This window comes from Columba livia, chromosome 14 (assembly GCF_036013475.1).
Source record: "Columba livia isolate bColLiv1 breed racing homer chromosome 14, bColLiv1.pat.W.v2, whole genome shotgun sequence".
NCBI classification, from domain to species: Eukaryota; Metazoa; Chordata; class Aves; order Columbiformes; family Columbidae; genus Columba; species Columba livia.
Genome location: NC_088615.1, coordinates 1,532,671 through 1,553,859, shown reverse-complemented (window position 1 = coordinate 1,553,859; position 21,189 = coordinate 1,532,671). Strand labels below are relative to the sequence as shown.

The 21,189-nt window shown below is 50.8% G+C and overlaps 1 protein-coding gene across 11 annotated transcripts in view; it reads right to left on the bottom strand.

The window, feature by feature from the left end:
- SEPTIN8 (septin 8) overlaps positions 1-21,189 on the bottom strand; it is a 38,677-nt gene that overhangs the window by 12,883 nt on the left and 4,605 nt on the right. For 4 of the 11 annotated variants that reach the window (XM_065029454.1, XM_065029455.1, XM_065029457.1 and 1 more), the window contains exons 2-5: positions 8,741-8,855; positions 7,231-7,426; positions 6,378-6,564; positions 1,569-1,730 (exon numbers count right to left, since the gene is read on the bottom strand). In XM_065029454.1, coding sequence (XP_064885526.1) covers positions 1,569-1,730; positions 6,378-6,564; positions 7,231-7,426; positions 8,741-8,855 — 660 coding nt within the window. The remainder of the gene's footprint in view (positions 1-1,568; positions 1,731-6,377; positions 6,565-7,230; positions 7,427-8,740; positions 8,856-21,189) is intronic. The other 7 variants (XM_065029450.1, XM_065029449.1, XM_065029452.1 and 4 more) reach the window with 3 other exon arrangements.

Sequence of the window (21,189 nt, the reverse complement as noted above, 5' to 3'; positions counted from 1 at the left end):
AACGAGACAGGAAAATATGGTCAGAACACCAAGACCATGACTGATCTCCGCCTGTCCATTTGTCAGCTCGTTCTTGCAGCTTCTCCGCACGCCAAGAGCGGGGCGGTCCCTGCCGTGCAGAAAGCACAGAGACACCCGCACGCAGGCCCTGGCACGGCAGCTGCTGTGGGCGCTGGAAGGGACGTGTGCGGGGCGCGATGTGTGCTCACCACTCACCAAGCTGCAAAGCACCGAGCATGGCAGGGAAACGGGGAAACAAACGAACGGGGAAGGAAACAAATAAATGGGAAAGGAAACAAATAAATGAATGGGGAAGGAAACAAACGAACAGGGAAGGAAACAAATAAATGGAGAAGGAAACAAACGAACGGGGAAGGAAACAAACGAACGAGGAAGGAAACAAATAAACGGGGAAGGAAACAAATAAACGAACGGGGAAGGAAACAAATAAACGGGGAAGGAAACAAATAAACGAACAGGGAAGGAAACAAATAAACGAACAGGGAAGGAAACAAATAAACGAACGGGGAAGGAAACAAATAAACGGGGAAGGAAACAAATAAACGAACGGGGAAGGAAACAAATGAACAGAGAAACCCCGTCCTGGGGCATTGCAGGAGCGGAGCCCGGAGCAGGCCCTTCGGTAGGATGAAGTTGCAAAAGTCCTTCACATTTAAGAGGAAACGGATTGTGGAACTTGTGGCAAAGTGGCCAAAAATACTTTCATTTGGGGAGAAAGGGGGAAAAAACAAATAACAAAAGAAAAAGCAAGCAAGCATGACTTGTTTTTCTCCCCCATGCACGCAGCTTGCAATTACTTTAAAAAGAGTGCATCCTCCAAATTTTTCATGAACTCAGCAGAAAAAGCCTATTAAAGTGAAGTGCATATCTAGTCGACCCAGAAATCAACTGGCTATTGAAATTAAATTTAAAAAAAGGGAACAGCTGAAAGAAAAGACAAAGAATTTAACCAGAAACAGCTATACAAGAAAATGTTCATTTTGATGAAAAAAGCGACATTTTATTTTAAAAATTAACATGTGAACATCCCAGCCGTTTCTACTGCACTGATTTGGGAGACAGGAAACTGGGAAGTGTTTGCACGTGTGCCAGGTCTGAACCGGACCTGAATTTCAAAAAAAGACAAAACAGGGTCTAACAATTTGTCTTATTTTAAATTGGGTTTCCTCTGCTTACCCTCCTCAAGTCGGAAGGCCAATATAAATCTTAACTGTACAATTTTTCTTCAAAGTTTCGCCCTCCTTAACTGAAAAGTGGCCTAAAAGCAGACAGAATGCATTTTGAAGAAAGTCTTTTTCAAAAATGCAATAAAACAAATTTTAGAGCCGAGCTGAGTTTCTCCAGAGAGCCCACAGATTAAATAAGAGCCACAATTTAATTAACTCTGTATGCAATAGCCTGAGGCATCTGTCAGATCCACAGCTCGACTTTCAAATAGATTGAGCGTCTGGACAATCCCAATGCAACTTGCCCTTCAAACGCACTTTCATGCGGCGATTTGGTTTGTCGGGCCTTTTGGAGGCAAAGCCCCCGGCGGTGTCACTCACGTTCATCACGGAGTTGATCTCTGCGACCGCTTCGTCGTCCGTGGGGAACTGGTAGATCTGCACCCCGTTGCTGACCAGCTCGCTCATGATCTTGATCTTGAACTTGTGCAGCTCGCTCTTGGAGATGGTGTCTGCCTTGGCAATGATGGGGATGATGTTCACCTGCAGCACAGGAGGGAAGGAGCAATAACCCGGGGAGCGGCTCCGGGGAGCGCCGTGCCCGTGGGGTGACCTGGCTGCTGCTTTACGCTTGGTGAAACCAAAGGTGCCACATTCTGCGGCACAAGCCCGGCTGAACACTAGAGGGAAGAGTTTTCCAGGACTAATTTGACTGCGAGACTTCCAGATAAAATGAAAACAAACACATTGTGATAAATACACAAGGAGCAGATCAAAGCCCCTGCCTTTGCCTATGTATGTTGTTACACGCTTGGAGGGAGGCAGAGACAGCACAACTGTCAGGTCTCGAGTCCTCACCGCTCCCAGCTGTGCTGATGAGCCATTTGAGAAGGCAGCGCAAGGATAAAACACTGCAGCGAGCTGACGTGAGGCCTCCCCATGCGGGAGCAGAGGGAGTGGGGACTCCTCCAGCGCTCTCACAGCAGCTACAGATCCCCCCCGAGGATGCCCCAGCCGCTCCATGAGGATCAGGGCTCGGGCACGCTGTGTGGATCGCACAGACCGCCCGGGAAAGGTGCCACCTGGGAGAAGCGTCTTCACGCTGCGGTCGCTCCACTTTGGCTTCGCATCAGCGGACGCCGAGCACGAGGCACCGCACGGCTCCTGGTGTCACAAACCACCCATGAGCTGCGCCGTGGGGAGGTCCCCAAGTCCCATCTACTGCGACAGAGAGCAAAACCCCACGTCCTTCAGGAGGGACGCGGTTCGGTGCGGCCTTGGGACAGCTATAGGGGGGCAGGATCCGCCACAGGATGATGCTGCTGTGCCCAGAAAAGCCACGTGCGACACTGCAAACCGCTGCTCAAACAAACAACAGCACCACTCGTCTGCCTGAACAGCAGCCAAATTCACAGCAGTCATATGCGAGAACTCAGAGAAATCAGGGGAAAGTCAGATTTGCCATCTCACATTTTCCAACAGTCAAGGCTTTTTATCCTACAGGGCAGAAATCTGTAGCAGCCATTTGGTCTCCAACGGGTGCCTGCTAAAATAAATTACGTTGCTTTCCCAGCTCAAGTTCTCTTTGTGGCTCAGTAATTTTTCCATACTTCTTGATTTTTCTGCCCCTGCTGGTTTAGCACTCACTAAATACAAGAGCACTTACTTGCTCAAACAAAAAAAAAAAAAAGTCATCTTAATTTGCTCATTGCAAATCTGAGAGGATAAATTCCTTCTTTTTCTCAGCCGCTGATCTGGCCTCTTTTACCAAGGACCGCAAACCCGCAAAGAACGAGGTCTGCTGGTCTCACCCCACCTCAGCAGGTCCGTGTCCTCATTACAGAGGTAACAAGGGCCATGGCCACAGCTGGGTGTCTCGCTGACCTGCTCAGAGCTGCGGCTCAGACCCACCTGCACGCACAGCGACAGGCTCAGCTCCGGGCTGCTGTGTTACCACCACCTGCCCCGGAGCAGCCGACGGGCTGTGCAGCCTGCACAGGGCTCATTTCAGTCCATTTCCAGCTGGTGTCCCTCCTCCTCTCGTCTTCCCTTCTGGGTTCCTTAATAGTTTAAATTATTACTGTTTTTATTTCGACTTCACACACGCCTTGGAAACCCACCAGCTGGACTCCCACAGTTACCATGCGATACCCGGAGCACTGTACAATTATCTTGTTGTTTCCTTTCTCTGATTTTGAGCATTGGCACCCAAGAGCTGTCTAAATCTAGAATGAGCTCATCCCTTTATAATAAGAAAGGCCAGAAGAGTTTGGAAACAAGAAACAAAAGAGATAGGAGATGCTACTGAACCGAAGCACATGTCTAATCCTGCCCTCCTACAGCACCTTCCACATGTCCACTTCTGCGCAAAGGCCACAGTCTGTGGCAGAGAGATCAGTGCCAATAACCTGACATACAACTAGCTAGAGAAGAAAATGCACCTCTCCTCTCCCTCCTGAACAGGTTTTAAAAGCCCAATAAAAGGAAGTGATGCCAGAACCATGTGAGGTTTCATTGCCCACTCTTATTTTTACACAAATAATGTTTACCTTGGGTTGCAGGTGAAATCCCAGAGCAACATTCTTATATCTCATGGTGGAAGAGCAATAATCTCTGCTTAAAGACCTAGTAATAAAGTCATAAAGCTAACTACTGGAGTGCCATCGCACTGAACGCGGCAGGGGACTGGGAGTCCCCGTGCTGGAGCTGGAATTCCCAACAGAGGAAGCCGGAGCTTCAGACGAGGCAGCAAACTCGCTCGCACGCACATGAAACACAACTCATCAAGCCATTCTGAGCACCGAGTTACTGCTCACCTCCAACAAGAAAACTACCAAAAATGAGCTGAAATAAGTCACTTGGTAGAAGACAACTTTGCTAACATAATAAGGCTACCTGCATTTTTACCCTGTGGAAGACAGCTGGGCTTTCCCCATCTCCAAACTCTAAGTCCCGGTGAAGCCAACAGGCAAATCTCACTTTGGAAACCGAAGGGAAGAGGCACAAACCAGCCTCACGTGGCTCCACGGGCCAGTGACCGCCCAGGACGGGCAAGCAATTAGCCACAGCTTGTAACCAGCACACACTGATCGGAAACTATTCAGGGACAACAACCGGGCAGCACCAGGATGCCCATGGCAGTGAACGGCTCTGCCCTCACTTTCCAGGGCAGTGCTGTGTTTTAAATCAATCAATCAATCACCTTCTCATCTGACACAGATTCCATCTTCTGTATCTTATTTATTTATCTCCTCCTTTTCCCAGGTTAAACCCGATGGAAAGCCAACCCTGCCAGGTCACGCATGCTCCCCGCTACCAGCCAGCCCCATTTCATCCCCCTAGATCCAGTTCTGGAGATGCTTCGAGCCCTGGCTGTAATTAAACACCCCAAACAGCAGCTGGCCATGAGCTCAGCCAAACAAATACTGTATTACAGCACAATGGGAGATTCTGTTTACAAAACAGCTTTACCCAGAAGGGGTTTTGTAAACTTTACACTGAAAGCAAGATTCATTATTGAAACGGTCACGCAGACTCAAAAGCCTGCCCAACACCTGATGCCATGCCAGCGGCACGCTAAAGCAAAGGTGTGACTGAGCCCGGTTCCTACAAAACCCTCGCTAAAACCAGGCTCAGAGGCTGAGCCAGCAAAGCACGCAGCAAAGCATCACCTCCAATACACCCTCCATGATCAACAGTCTCTACTTGCTTATTCATTTCCATGTGCGTGCTCGTGCGAGGCCACCGCACCGTGAAATCCAAGACGTTCTCACCCTGTGCTAAGAAGGGAGATGTGAGCAAAGGGATAAAATGACTTCAGAGAGAACTCTTTACGTGGAAGAAGTATAAAAAGCTTGTGTGTGCACAATGTTCCCATCTCTGCACAAAGGTTTTATTTTGGTGCTACCCAAGGACCACATTAAAGGCAGCCACGGGGAGATGTGAAAAGTAGGGAATGCAGAAGGAAAGGCAGAGACAAGCTTTGCGGGACCACCAGCACCAAGGGGAATCATGCAAAACTTCACTCCATACATATTTCTGGGAACATGTAATGCTGGCATCGCACCAAGAGACAAGAGTTTCTGACGGGAAAGTTTTCGGACTCCTGCTGAAGTGGGTGTAAGAGCCACCACGGTGACACACGGCCCAGGGCAGCGGGAGCCAGCGCCCGCTCTGGAGCGGGGCCGAGGAGAAGGGCCAACAGCCCCGGGCGGCTCTGCGGGGGGAACGCACCCGCCGGGAACGTCCCACAGAGCTGCACAGGGACAGCGGCCAGGGGAGAGAGCGCTCCCGAAACGTAACCCCGGGATCCCCGGTTACTGCAGGGTCCTGACTACCTTGTCTGGCCCTTCTGCGGACTGATCAGCATCTGCCACCTGAAAGGAACCACCTTGCTGCTCAAATACTGCTCTGAAAGAGAGGAAATTCTTGCAAAGGAAAGACGAGATGCTGCTGTCACTGGTGACCTCTGAAGCCTCCTGCAGCTCCCTGGAAGCCAGCTGGGGCAGCTAAAAGTGGGTCAGAAACCTCCGAGCTGCAGGAACATCAGCAGTGGCCGGTTAAAAACAACCCCACTGCTCCCCAAGGCAGAACAGGCTATGCACAAAGAAACAACCCCCAGCCAGACCCGCTCACAACCCACTTGTAGGATCCCTATGACCTCGAGAACTTCTCACCATATTTATATTTTCAGAAGATATCGTGATCTCCTGTCCAGATCACCTGGCACTGCCAGCAGTGGCGGCTCACACAGCCAACACCTCTCCAGCCCTGGGCTCCTCTGTCCTGACCCCCACCCTGGGACACCCCCCAGCCCCTCTGTCCCTGCTGACAGACCAGGACAGTGGAGGTGGCTCCGCAGGAGCTGGAGCACATCCTTACCTGCACACCTGTAAAGGAAAGCTAATAGAGATGCTGTTGATGGCTTTAATAAATACAAACTAATGTGGATAAGAGTCTTACAGTGATGGACACTCTAGACTTCACACAGCTAGCTGGAAAATGGGTTTTTCACCTGAGAAGATAAAGCACAGGACCTCAACAATCACCAGGGCAGATGGAGCTTTACCAGAGTCCTAAAAATGGCTCAGCTAATGTGCAGGAAGGACTCCACGGAAAGAACAAATCCTTGCACATGACAATGTTAACAGAAGCACCACCACTTCCAGAAAGAGGTCCCCACCCCCTTACCTTGCTATCCAACTTCTTCATCGTCACCAGGTCCAAGGACTTGAGCGAGTGCCCAGTTGGGGTGATGAAGTACAGGCAGACGTGAATCCTCGTGTCATGATAGTTGAAGAGAGATCGGCGGATTTTCAGCTCTTCTTGCAAATAGTTTTCAAACTGCGTATCAATGTACTCAACTATAGGCCTGTAACTAAAACCATACCATTAGCAACCCAGATACTGGGGCTCAAAACTGAAGAGTTTGAACACTTATGAAGTTCTCCTAGACTGACATGGTATCATTTAAAAAGTTATAAGACTCAAACAATTTATGCTTAGAAGAGGACAAGCATGGCATTTACACACAGACTCCATAATCCAAAGGCTGCAGGAGTCTCCTGAGCTGCGCTGCTCTAAGGACAGCGGAGCACGGAAAAATGACTATTTCCACACTCCAAACTGTGCCCAGTTCTCGGGGCTGAGCCATCTGGCTGCAGCAGCGCAACATAACCAAGGAGAGACCTTGGAGTCCCAGAAAGGCTTTACCTGGAGCTTGAGCAAGATGTAATTAAATGAGACATGTCCAGAGGCACCGACCGCTGCCAGAACAGATAATTCCCAACCCTGCACTGAGGACAGCGTGTTAACTGCTCACGCTCCCAGAGGACACCATTCCCTGCTGCAGAGACCTCCTATGACCTCTGTCTTTGGCTGCTCACCCAACTCCTTCTACACTCACTCCACAAACCGGCGCCACTGCAGGGAGCTGCTCCGTTAACAGAAGCACGGACACCCCTCTGCGGCGCTGCAGGCAGGACCGCAGGCAGCTCACGCCTAAGCAAGCCCAGAAATGCCAAACAGATGGCACGAGACCTGCCTTTCATCTTTATTTATCTGATCCCCAAATCCAACCGCGTCCACAATCGTCAGCTTCAGGTGGACGTTGCTCTCCTGCAAGTCATAGGTCCGTGGCCGCAAGCGAACCGCGCTCTCGTAGTGACTGGCCTCCTCCGTCTCAAACGTGGTATTGAAGAGCGTATTCATTAGTGTGGATTTCCCAATGCCGGTCTCACCTAGGAAGGAGAAATCATCAGCTCACTGCAGCAGGAATTTGTCACAAAGAACAGTAATTACAGAGCAGAACTAAATTACACTGTGAAAGGTTACTACAAATTGCTCGTGGACAGACATATAATTGTCACAAAGGTAACCGCATTCTTGAAGGCCACCCCTGCTTAACGCAAAGCAAACACAGAGCACTTTGGTCTCATCTCCCAGTGAGGACCACACAGCAAAACGCAGAATCCTCCCTTCCGTGTACCCCGCTTGGCTGGGGATCCTGCACCGGAGAGGCTGGGGAGAGCAAAGTTTTAGTAGAGTCTTTTGAGTCTTCAGGTGAGAAGGAGTAAAACTCAGCTGCTCCTCCTGACAAGGACTATCTGGGTCAGCTGTGGGCCGTCCCAAACACAGTGACAGCTCCAGGGAACCCTGCGGATCGGCACAAGGCAACGGGTGCTGGGTGGGTTGTGGAGGGGACAGGGAAGTCTGACAACGAGGTTTCCTCTCCTTTCTGTGTGATTTCTGACTTTAACAGGCTGCTTTACCATTTGCTCTCTTTGCTTTATCTTGGCACTGAAGTCTCTGGGGAACTGGCTTTTTGGAGTTCTTTTGAGCTGGGAATCTGGGAATTTCAGCACAGAGAATAAGCAGACAGCTCTGAACCTGCTGGGACAACTTGCCAGCAGACTGAACAACTCTTTTTGCAGCAGAAAAGACTCTGGATAAAGGCTCATGATTTGGCTGTGCAGCTGAACTTCGGCCTGCCTGGAAGCCTTGAAGCAGCTTGTCCCTCTTCCACAGCCCAACCCCGCAGTGCCATGTGTCCCACTCTGCTGGAACCCTTTCCCCTCCATCCACACACCACTCTGAAGAGACCAGCAAGCCCCACACAAGGCTGAGCTGCCAGGACCTGGCTTGGTACATCCAAACAGCCCAATAGGGTCCCATTCTGCATAGACACATCATGGACATGTCAGCTTTGAGATGAGGGCAGCCTGTGCAGCCAACAGCATCGGCCAAATGCTTTTCCTCCCACCCCCTCCTCAAAGGCAGCAAGTTGATCCACTAAAGCTTTTGCCAAAAGTATTTCTAATTTGGGGCAATAAATCTTCAAGAGTCACTTGCGAAAGTCACAACTTGGAAGCACCAAGCTCCAGAGAGCTCAAGTTCACGGACATTTAAACGTATTTTTTAAGCATGAGGGATTTCTGACTTGTCTGAAGTCACTGCTGAGGCCCACGGCACGGCAGGACACACCAGAAACTCTGGTCCCAGCCTCGCCGTGCCGCCAGCTCGGCCCGTGTCGGTTTGCAGGGGACGCTGCTCACCCACGCAGAGGATGTTGAAGCTGAAGCCTTGTGTGACAGACTTGCTGACCAGCTGGTCGGGGAGACTGTCGAAGCCCACATGGCCCCCCAGGGAGAGGTTCCTCTTCTCTTCATTCTGGTGGAGAGAAGAAGCCAGGTGAGCAAACCACACCGAGATGGCGAGAGGAGCCGAAGGAACAACCCCCCTCCCGGGCACTGACACGGGAGCTGCTGTTTTGGCAGCCACGGGGCAAACCCTCCAACAGCCACCAAAAGAAAGAGAAGAAAACATCCTGCTCGCAATGGGGAACTGAGAGAACCAAGCCACCAGGCTACAGAGAAAAAACACCAGCGTGAGCTCCAATGGCACGCAGCTGGGAGAGATTAGCAAAGGAAACCCCACCACTGTGTGTTTTAGCACTCATTCCTTCTCATCCTTTTTAATTTTATTTTCTTAAACCCTGCAGCGGTGAATTCAGCTCGACCAACTCAGCATTTTCCTCCCAAGTCCCTGATTTTGCTCCTTTGCTCCTGCCATCAGCAGCAGGGCTTTATTAGCTCGGGCGTGCTGGGTGCACAGGCAGGGCCAGGAACCCTCTGGCTCTGCCATCTGTGAGCAGTTTTCCACCGTTGCCTCCCCCATACGCACGTTGTTCTTCCTCCTGCCTCCTCCCTCCCCCAGAGGAAGACTCTGCTGATCACCTGGAGGAAGTTTGCCTAGAAACTATGAAAATAAACACCCGAGGAGACAACAGGTCTACGCCCTGTGTTAGGCAGCCCAGACCTGCCGTAATTCCAGAAGAGCGGATTCAACAGAAGGGTCATTCCTGTTTCTAGTGGTTACGAATAGAGGAGATTGGATTTGCACAAATATTTCAACGGACGTTGCCGCCTCTCCGCACAAGCGAGCGACGCTGAGCGCAGGGACCCGCCGCGGCCTCTCGAACGCGCTCATCCTGCCCCGGAGAGGCACGGACACGTTTTCAGAGCACGATTCATTGACCCTCGCGGTTTCTTTGGTAAATGAGTCTGTTTCTCTTAATCACCAGCACGCAGTGGAAGATGGGGACGTCTCGCTCAGGTTCTGTCCCCAACAGTTCAGACTTTATACCACAGCACGAAGACGATGAGACTATGTCCTGGTTTTGTTAAAAACAAGTTTCTCTTCCACTGAATTTTGCCTGTCAGCTAAAGCCTTCATATTATCTGCATTTTCCTGGAGAACCAGACACATGTTTTGGTAAACCTAGCAATGGAATGCAAACTTATTGATAAGCATGGATGGACATCTCGCAAGAGGGGTGACGAGAAACAAGTGACCGAGAAACTGGCCAACTGTGTATAACATCCCATTCACGTGAATACTTCATATAAAAATGGGAGATCACAAGGATCTCATCCCTTTTGCCTTTGCTTTTTCCCTTCTGCTTATGGCCGACATTAGGAGAGGACCTTGCTAGTCGTTCCTGCGAACTGAGGCCAGTGACAGACTGAATCCAGCTCCGGTTGGCTGCAGAGTCCAGTCCAGGACTTTGGTTGCCGGCTCTGCTGTTGCTGAGACTTTCAAGATTAGTTTTGTATATTTTGTATTATTTTCTCTATTCTTATTAGTAGCATTAGGAAAACATTGTTAATTCTTCCAGCTCTCTTCTCTCTGTCCTTCTTTCCCTCCCAATCGCCTGTCCTGAGTGGGAAGGGGGGAGAGGGAGGGGCAAGAAAAAGGGGGAAGTGGGGGGGAGAGGGGGTTAACAATACATCTGCCAGGGTTTTATTGTCACCCCGCAATCTAAACCCTCGACAGATGAGCGTTCCCTGAGAAGAGCCTTAGCAGGCTGTCAAATCTAAATTAACTCCAGAGAAAAATAAAAGAAACACCATGGTAAGCCTTGCGTATTGCTCTACACCTGCAATAAGATTGCTACACAAAACATAAACCTTTGCTCGACTGCATCTCGAGTCAAAGTTCCCTTTAGTTCTGCCTTGGGTAGAGCAAATATTCTCAGTTTTGTAAAATAAACCATTTCTATCACAAGAACAACTTGTGAACAGCTGAAGCAGCTCTTATGTCTCACACCCAAACGTCCTGGCTGGCCTGCTTAGCATTTGTTACCAACTTTCAGATTATTTCAGCCCCGCGCTCTCCCAAGGGACAGAAACACAACCGAATTGGAGCGGGGCTCCTGCAATCAATTCTGTTGCATCCCATAGGATCGATCGTTCTCACTAACTAAGTGGAAATAGCAATCATTTAAAGTTTTCCTGTGGGAGAGACGGCATCAGTTACGGTTTTAAGGTAGCCAAGAGTTTAGGTGAATTAAAAAGAGCCCCTAAGATAGGGAAAGCTCCAAGTTAAACTTTCTTCCATCCATCCGTCACCACACCAAGCATCTGCAGGGACAGACCCCACCTGCAGGTGATTCCCTGGCTCAGAGCTCTTTAGGTTTGTTATCCCCTTACAGAAGAGCCGCTGTGTGCGCCGGCAGAGCTGGGGGCTCCTGGCCCCATCTGCCCCTTGGAACTTCGATGCCAGTTCCCAGCACTGCAACGCAGCGGCGGCCAGCAGAGCCGTTCCCAGAGTCACCCGGCTTGACAGTTACACTTTGGGTCTTTTCATTGTAAATAATAAACACAACAACAAAAAAACCACCCACAAGCAGACAAACCAGAAGCCCGGGATGACACTTGGGAAGGGAAATTATAATAAATAAAGGCTGCTGATGGTGATGACGGGGCTGAGAGTGCCCGAGGCTGGGAGGAGGTTTCCAGGCAACAGGCAGCACCACTGCTCGGGATTTTAAAATAGGCTCCAGCTCAGCAAGGCTGCATTTTAAAATAGGCTCCAGCTAGGAGAGGCTGCATTGAGAACTCAGTCATGCTCCAGAGAGGAAACCCAAATGTGTTCGCACAGGCCCTTCTTTTCCTCTTCTTTTTTTGGCATTCAGTTGCTGCTCATTACGGGACAAGAATACACTGACTCAAAACCGCTCGTCATCTCTTAAAGCGGCTAAACCAACAGGCCAAATTTCAGTGAAGTGTCTTTGTCGGTGACCTTGAAATGCGGTTTCCTTTTATTTCTGTAAGCAGCAATAATAACCTGGTTCGGGTTCAAGACGCTGATGATTCCAATGCAGAAACCCGTTTGCTGTGTGTGCAGCGTGTTCAGCTGTCGCTCAGCCTCCAAAGGGATTCTGCTCCCGTTGTTGTGTTAGGACAAACAACCACAACAACTGCTGCAAAGTCATAAGACTAAGAAAAACATGGAAAAAATAAGTTTTCCCTGTTTTATTCTTTCTCTCCAATCCATGGAGCTCACAAAGTTGACAGCCTTGGGAATACAACCGACTTTTCTGCTCACTTGTGCTGTATGGTGCGTTGACTGGCCCTAGGGAGGAATGTACCCAGCACCCCAATGAGCACCCACCAGCACCTCTTCCTGCAGCCACCGTGCGAGTCCCGCCCTTGGGGCTGCCCCGCTCCAGGGTGGCCCAAGGACAGACAGACACGGCTCACCCACCAGCAACGACAGCAAGGTCACGCTCAACATTGAATTCTTTCCAGCAGGAGCGGCCAGCCTGCAAGGCTCAGCATAAATAATCAATCATGAATACAAATGCTGCGATAAATGAGGGCAGCAGTAACGCAGCGGTGTGGGGGGGCTTATTGGTTTAGTTTTAAAGTAGCAAGTGATAGGACAAGAGGAAATGGCCTCAAGTTGCACCAGGGGAGGTTTAGATTGGATATCAGGAAAAAGTTCTTCATGGAAAGGGCTGTTGGGCATTGGAACAGGTTGTCCAGGGCAGTGGTGGAGTCACCATCCCTGGAGGGGTTTAAAAGGCACTTAAACGAGGTTCTAGGGACATGGGTTAGTGCTAGAGTGAGGTTATGGTTGGACTCGATGATCCTGATGGTCTATTCCACCAAAATGATTCTAAAAGCTAAGAATTCCAGTGGGCCGTTTTGCAGGTTTGGTGCCGGTGCTGTGCCCGCCCTGCGGGACAGGGTCCGTGGCAGAGCTGGGGGGGTTTGGTGATGGTGAGAGCCAGGCGGGAGCTCAGCTCTGCCCCGCCAGTCGCTCCGGTCCCTGCCAACGCTCCCACCCCCCACAGCACCCGGTGACAATCGGGTCCCTCATCTCACACCCTGGAAAGACAACTCTGCTGCTTCTCCCCGGGCAAGACCCCATCCTGGGGCTGCAAACAGCCGGGAGGCAGCCGACCCTCCCTGCGGCCCATCTGAGCATCTCACACCACAATAATTACAGTTTGGGGTGGCCCCAGGTGCCAACTCCCACAGTAAACAGCCACTGCAGCCCCAAACATCACTTCTTGGGTCACTAATTGCATCCCATGATGGGCAGCTACCAGAGTTTAACTCGGAGCCTTTGAATGTGCTCTTTGAAGATCTTTTGTGCCTTGAGTTGATCTTTAGGGCTTGAAGCAGAGACATAAGGGGAAAAAATTGTATTTTGAATCTGGAATTTGGTGGGAAACAAGACAGTCATCAGGTCAGAGCAGAATTTATTAATCCAAAGTCCTTTAAACATTTTCACGGATGCTCTTCAGGGCTGAGGAGCAGAGTCCACCAAGGCAACAGGAGCACAAACGGCATCTGGGGGCACGGCCGTGGGAACAACAGCCACCCCGGAGGGAAATCCATCTTTGGCTCTGGTTTGACAATATGTCACAGCACCCTTCTCCTGCCATGCAGCAGAAAGACAGATGTGCCCTTGGTCACACAGACGGCCAGACTCCGCTGAGCACCGCAGGACTGAAAAGAAACCTCCAAACATAGCGCTTCAAACCTGCCGTGCGGCACCAGCCGCGCTCCGTGCAGCGCTGGGGATGCCCTGGGGATGCAGGACGGCACGAACCTGCCCCAGGAACCGAAAATGGCCTTTCAAACCCACATCAGCTTCCCAAGGCCATCCGCAGCAGGGTCCCGCGCACTGAGCCCTGCTGGGAGGACGCAGGAGGCAGCGTCGCTGCGGGCAGCTGCCCACAAACCACATCCGTAGGAGATCATACGTTATTCGGCTCCTTATTACAAGTGAGACAAGAAAAGGCAGCAGAGAGACCAAATCCAGATCGCTATAGGAGGCTCAACACAGCATTCACATATTAATTAGGCTCTTCCTAGTAGACAGAGGGATTGAGGAAACCTGTGAGAAGTGCGTCAGGCTACAGCACCAACCAGTGTGCCTACGATCCTTCAAAAAATAAAAAACCTGATTGCAGTTTCTCTTCATGCTTCACCTCCAAATTAGCACCGGTTTCACTTTGCGTCATTACATTTGTCAGCAACTTCTCAGAGGAAAAGCGGCCTCGTGGCTGGCTGCACAGCCCACGGGGTGTCGGCAGCGAGAAGCTCAGCCCCTGTGCAGCCCCCCAGGACCGTTTGCCCCGCGGGGGCTCCCGGTGCAGAGCAGAGCAGCTCGCTCCGCTTTCCAATGCGCTGCCTCTGCTCTCGCTCTTACACCAGGAGCTGTATGAACAGACTGGGACTTGGATATAAAGCACCACACTGACATCAGCTGCTTGAAAGATACTGACAAGTATAGTTTTTTTCAGTCGATCTCAACAAGAAGTGCTCTTTGGTGACATATGCTCGTGTTCTCTGCTTGAGACAACCGTCGGAGTTTTGTTTTCCTGAAGGAAGCAGGTGAAAGCATACAGATAAACAAAAGCGTAACTGAACGCCACAATCATAAGTAGTGATATTTCTTTTTTTTAAATGGTGATATTTATTTCTTTAAAATAACTTAGCATGATGGGAGTTATAATGTAAATCTACTCATTGCTGTACAAGCAACATGTGAATATGCCCTGTAAAACCAACAGCAAAAAAACACACTGCTGTTTATCAGCTAAACCATGATGTGAGTGAAGAAGACTCCTAGTTTTATACCCCAAGGGAAAACACAGCACTTTTCTGTATCTAATGTGCCTTTTCTCCTTTCTACAGCCTAGCAAACCACAAACAAGAGAGATGAAGAGCTGACATTTTCCAAGGCAAAGCAGCAAACGGGGAAAAAGGAGGGGGACCACAGTCATTTCTTCTGTGTGCTAAATGGAAAGGGTTTACACTTCGGCAACGAGCATCAGATGCTCCCTCCAGCAGCTCCCCAAGCCCCAGGCCTGCGCCCAGGGAGCGCCGCGGCTCTCCTCATCCCAGCTTCTTGTTCCAAGAGCCCAGGGGCACTTGAGGTTACTCTCTGCCTGGCCTTCTGCCACTTACATGTTCCGCAGCAAGAGGATGCGCCGTAACCTCTGCACGGCAATCTTCCACTACCAGGGCACGCTTTTGCTTATAAACTCCTCAATCCCAGGTGTCATCTTGACCTTAAATCATGCCAAATCCACCAGCACTTCGCAGCGCCCGTTCCCGCCGAGCCTGGGTACAGCCCCAGTGCCCACCAGCAGTTGTGCAGTGCTGGATATACCCACGGACACGGCGTTTGGCGCCGCGGGAGCGCACGCGGAGTCATGGAGCAGCGCGCCAGGCACCCTGTGAAGTGCAGAGCAGAGACAGATCCGCTCTCTTCCAATTTGCAATCAAATCAAAACAGAGAGATGAAGCAGCACTAGTGGACAGATTGCAGCTCCCCGATCAGCATGACTCAGGGAGCGGCGAGAGGAAGAGCTGGAGAAGCTCCCGTGCGCCCAGGGCCTTGTGCAGCTCTCCTGCGGTGGACGGGGCGGTCGCTGCTCTGCAGGGGCTGCTCGGCACGGCTGGGACAGCTCACACTCACCAAGCAATGACTTCGCCTTCTCAATGTATATACCAGTGGGGTTTGTAAGGTGCTGTTCCCTTGCCTCCTGAATGGAAATGTGTGGAAGCAGGAACTTATTCGGTCCTGATGCAGGGAGTCCCATTTGCAGCTGAGCTGAGAAAGGACTGAATGAGATCTGGCTATCAGATCCAAGCTGGTCCCATGTACAGCATGGCCTGGCCATGAGCAACCGGGCAGCTCAAAATCATAGAATCATTTCAGTTGGAAGAGACCCTCAGGGTCATTGAGTCCAACCATAACCTCACTCTAGCATTAAAATCGAGCTGCCCACAAACCCATGGAACAGCGAGGTCCTGCTTTGGGGTCCCTACCCCAACCTCACAATGGTGTGATGCAGAGGGGACCTCCCCAAACACGCAGCACTGCAAGATTCCTTACAGAGACGCTGGCAGTTTCACCCTCAGTTCACAAGTAAACTGAGTCACAGGGCAGTTGAGTACCTGCCCAGAGACCTTTGGGCAAACAGCGCCAGGAGCCAAATTCGGGTTCTTTGTCCAAGCAGGCACTCCCTGGGCTGGGCCCGGTTTCTGGATCAACACAGAAAAACCTGGCAAATCACCTCCTCTCTCTGGAGAGCCTTCCCCGTCCCCAAATACCCGCTCGACAAGTGCCACTTGACACGGGCAAAGGAGCAGCAGCAAGTGCAGGCTCAGGTTTCCGTGAAGAAAACATTTCTTTTGCTGAGCTCAGCGACCGGGGGGCAGTAACAGCAACAACACATCTGATGTTTGAAAATCACCTCTGTAGTGCCAGCAACATTCAAAATAGACACTTCCACACATAAAAAATATTATCTTTCTAGTTCTCACAGGCTAAGGTCTATTAGATGTAGCACAGCATCAGTGAACGAGCCTGCACTTCGCAGTCTACTAAGCAGTGGCCCAAGAGAGGCAATAAGACCAGATTTGAGGTTGTCTAGCAACAGAGGATGCTGAGCACAGTAAGTCTGGACAGAGGGCTTAGGAGCAGTAAGCGTGAGCTCAGCTGCCCTCGGCACCTTGAGCTGGGGGGCTCAATGTGGACCTCAGCAGCTCTTGGGCTGAGGTTGTCACACCTCAATGCCACCTGACCCCAAGCAGCTTTGCCAAGTACAAGCACGTAATTCTGAAGGTTTCCAGCTAATCTTAAGCATGTGCTTAAAATTCCAGATCCTCGTTGAGGAGCACTTAATAACAGGCTGGGGAAAGAAGAAAGGGAGGAAAAAAGCCAAAGCCCACTGAGCAAATTTTAGATGTGGGGTTTCTGCTGATTTACCACTTGGTTTACAACAGCAACCTGCTGCGTTTCAGGTCCTCCGCTGTCTCTCGCTCCGGTGGGAATACGTGGCCAGACAGGATGATGGTGTGGGCACCTCTGCCTCCACTTCTCTGTCCCCAGGTACACCCCACCATTCTGGGCAGTCTCCCTCCCAGCCCGCCCTGCAATCTCCCCTGGTAAAAACCACACACTGAAAATAAACCCACCACAATTCTCTGCCCTCCTTTAAACTGCTCTCCTAAGAATGCCAAGAATTTTCCCAGACACTCAAGCCTTTATTCATATCCCTGCAGCTCCCAGCTGCACTCCAGGCAGGCAAAAACATCATGGAAGGAACCAGATGCAGAGTCACCACCAAGACACGCCAAATCGAAATGAAAGACACTTTCCATCACAGGGGCAAGACGACTCAGAAGCTGAGGTTCTCTCCTTTAGCGCTAACTAAAGGTTGTGTTGCCTGAAGTGATGACTCCCTAGAAAGTTTTAGGCCCATTTTTAAGAGCTATTCATAAACCCTGGGGTCAGGGAGGGCATTGCAAAGAGCAATGCTCAGCATTTTGGGAAAACAGGGGGGTTTTATAAATAAATAAATCATTGGTCCAGTTTCGATGTTTCACAATGTCCCATACACCCCATGTTCATCTTGGGGAAGAAAATGCTCTGCTGCACACCTGTAAAAAACCAACGCGCTGAACACCTGCCCAGGTTGAAGAAGGTGGACAGGGATTCAATGAGAAAGCAAAACTCCTTTTAAGGAAAGAATTCCTTCGGCAAACTCCTCAGCTGCCTTCCTGCACCAAAGCTACCGGTGCCGAGGTGGTGTCTGGTTCGCGGCACATTGTCCCGGCAGCCCGGTAACACACCGAGCGCTCCCAGCAGTGAACTGGGAGCAGGGACCTGCACTCCATGCGTCCCCTTGCGCACCAGCCCGCTCGCGCCTGCGCTCCGGAGCCACCGCCGAACTGCAGACACGGCCTTGCCTCCCTACAGAAACACCACACAAACATTAAACACCTCTACAGAATCAAACACAGCCTTAAATCATCGGGTTTTGCCGACTTTCAGAGCGAGATTTGAAGGGAGAGTAGAGCTTCCCATCTTTTCCTATACAACCCACATCCCAGATGATGCATTCGCAACCTGTGAATGCAACATCAGCTTTAATGTTCTGCAAACAAACCAACCCTCTCTGGCTTAAATTCCTGCCTGACTTTTTATAGTAAAAGCAAAATTCCCACAGGCTCCCTTTTCTTAAGTTGTTATTTACCAATTTCCCTATAACATTTACAAAGCCTAATAAATTAATTGTGAGGCCTTTCTGAATTAAGAAAGGATTGAACACGCATTTTGTCCCTACCACAAGCCCTGGATGAGAGTTTACAATGGAACAAAACAGGATTTGCGGCGCATTATACACACAATGTTTTGCAAACATGAACGTTGCCTTTGAGAATAAGGAAAGTTGGTTAAAGCAGAGAAAACTATGGAACCAAGAATGACAGACATTTCCTCCAAAATGACCTCAAAGGATGAGAAAGTTCAGCTTTTTGTCAGCCTGAGAAATCCATCCCCCATGAACTATTCAAACTCAAGAAAGCAAAGCCCAAAACACAAACATAACCCTTCAGTCTGTTTAAAACCAAACCCAAACACGGACAAACAGAAACACACCAGACTACCCTAGTCGGTTTCTTTTCAAAAATATTTATTCAGAAGGTGCTGAGGTTTTTCATTTAATGGAACCTCCTGATTAAGCCTGACAATGGGCTAATCTGATCACCTTATCTAATGAGAGACTTTCCCAAGTTCAGCCCAGCTTGCTCTCACTGGGGGGACCAGCAGGACCAATTCCCTTCCCCACCACCCTGCGGTGAAGAGGAGGAGGAGACACCTGGAAAACACAAAGCCAGGAGAGAAATGGAGTGCCTACCCCTATGGAGCGGTATGGAAAAGAGCTGGGGTAGTTCAAAATAAACGTTGGAAAGGGGAAAAGGATCCGGGTCCCCATCATACCGAACAAGCCATGCTGGATATCAGCCGCCCAGATTATTTGTTTTAGTTACCACTTAAAATAAACATAGCTAATTCCCACATACGTGTCCAGAATTTATTGCCTGATTACTATTATTCAGTATATATTTAGACAAGGGAACAGAGATATAATGGGAACCCAGGCGTTGTGGTCACCACTGTGCTTTTTCCCAGTTTGCGTTGTGCAACCATCTCACAGCATCTCCACAAAGGCTCTTGCAGCTACTGGACAAGTCTCCTTGTGGTACTGCCTGGAAGACACCTATTTCTACAGGAGTTTTACACACCACAGCCACTGAGCTCCAAGGGCTCGACCAGAGTCATCATGCTAATAAGCCAACTGCTATATATCCTATTAACACGTGCCTCCAGAAAGCCTCAGTCTATTACCACAGAATGCCTTTAATCTGAAGACTGAAGGCAACAGAATAAGAAAAGCTCTATCTGAAAAAAAAAGTATATAGCAAAAAGATAAGCTGAAAGAGCTATTCATTCCGTGAGAAACTACAGAATAAACCTACAGTCACCGATACAAGCTGGAAACACCCTTTGGGAGAAGGAGAGTGTTCCTAGGAGCCCTTGTGACTGTGGCAAAGCTGAAAGCCAGGATGAGCTGGTATTAGGAGCTGAGGCTGGGCTCAGCCTGCTGGCAGCGCGGTCTGGATGACAGACCCAGCGACGTCCCTGCGACCCGAGCTGCCCCGCCATGGCCGTGCTGCTCCGCGCACACCGGGCACCTGCGGGAACACATCCGATCTACCACCACCCGGTCGGTCTCCTCTCTGACAACCGGAGCGACCCTGGCTGCTGCTGCGGGAAGGTTTGATTTTTCCAGGAGCTGCGGGAAGATGCTTCTCGGCAGCCCACGGCTGCAGGCGTGTCTGTACAGCCCTGCGCAGGCCGACGTGAACGCAGCCGAGCGGGAGCGGAGGGATGTGTCCTGCCTCGCTGCTACAGCAATAACCAGCCAAAACACCGGGGAGGACATTCCCCACATGCTTCCTCGCACACGTAATGTGACAGTGGCACAGATTCCTCGTGCACCTCATGTGGAGGCGAGGACGGGAGCAGCCCCCAGCCCTGTGATGGAAACCAGCACTGGCTCCCTGTGACAATGTGCTGTGGAGGCTGCGGGAAGGCCCCGAGGCAGGGTGCTCCATGGGAACCTCTCTCCGGCTGTCTGACATCTCTGGAATTCCATGTGTGTGGGAGACGGACGCTTTTTGGCTTCGCAAAGGAATCTGAACATCTAAACAAAGCGGTGCCTCCGCAGCCCTGACCCCACGGGCCCTGGGCAGCCCGGAGCCCAGCCCAGCGACCAGGGGTGTATGTGAGAAGCCCGCGGTTCTCACCGACACCACGCTCCACAGCCCTCTGAAAATCTCACCGTCACCTTGTTTTGGAGGGTGCTGCTTCCCCGTCTGGCCACATCTTTTGCATCCAAATGTCACAAGTTGGAGGTGAACACGGCGGCTTCTGCCAGGGAAGAGGCTCTGGAAGGAAAGCCCATGGAAGGACCGAGGAGAAGCAGCACCTTCCTGATTTTCTTTTCTCACTTGAGCTGCTCTGGGAGCAGAGATGGGCTCTCCTACTCATCTGACACTTTTACGATACATTAATGCGAATGCAAAGCTTCAGGTTTATACATGAAGCTACACAAAAGTGGGGAAAGGGAGAAACAAGGAGGCTGCCCCTGAATGCACGGGCCACACCTCATCAAAACACAGATACAGGACAACACTATTTCTGAGGGTTGCAGCTGATCTGAAACAAGCAGGGCAGCTTCTCCCACCCACAGCCTGAAATGTGCCCACGACATGTTCCGAATAATCAAAGTTAATCACGTAGATTTGCCCCTACCCCACAGAGGCGGGGTACAAACCGTGTGCCCACACCCTGCACACCTCCCTCAGCCTCCCAAATTCCTCTTAATTGCACAACCCAAGAAAAGCCATTCAGCGTCATGCCATCTCTTCCCCTCCCAACCTCCGAGCCAAAGGAGCAGGAGAAGGAAAGAAGACGAGCATGACTGTCACTCCTGCAGACAGAAAAACAGCCCTTGGTTTGCACGGTGGTGACTCGAGCTGACAGGACTGGGGACAGCGGGGGCACTCGGAGACAGGGCTGTGTGTCTCCCCGCAGCTGGCGACAGCGCCGGGATTCTGCTACAGCACAGAATATTTAGGGAGCTTTCGGACTTCCAGCAACGCTGGGGACTGGCTGCCAGCTGCCAGCACAGCACTGACAACGAGCCCTGACACTGCGCCGGCCTCCTGAAAGAGTTATTCTTCAGGCTTTCGTTTGTTCTGCCGATGCGGAGGGCACACACGGCTTCAGCATCTGCCAGCTCACGTCCTCCCACCCACCACCTCGGCGCTCGCTGCCATCGCGA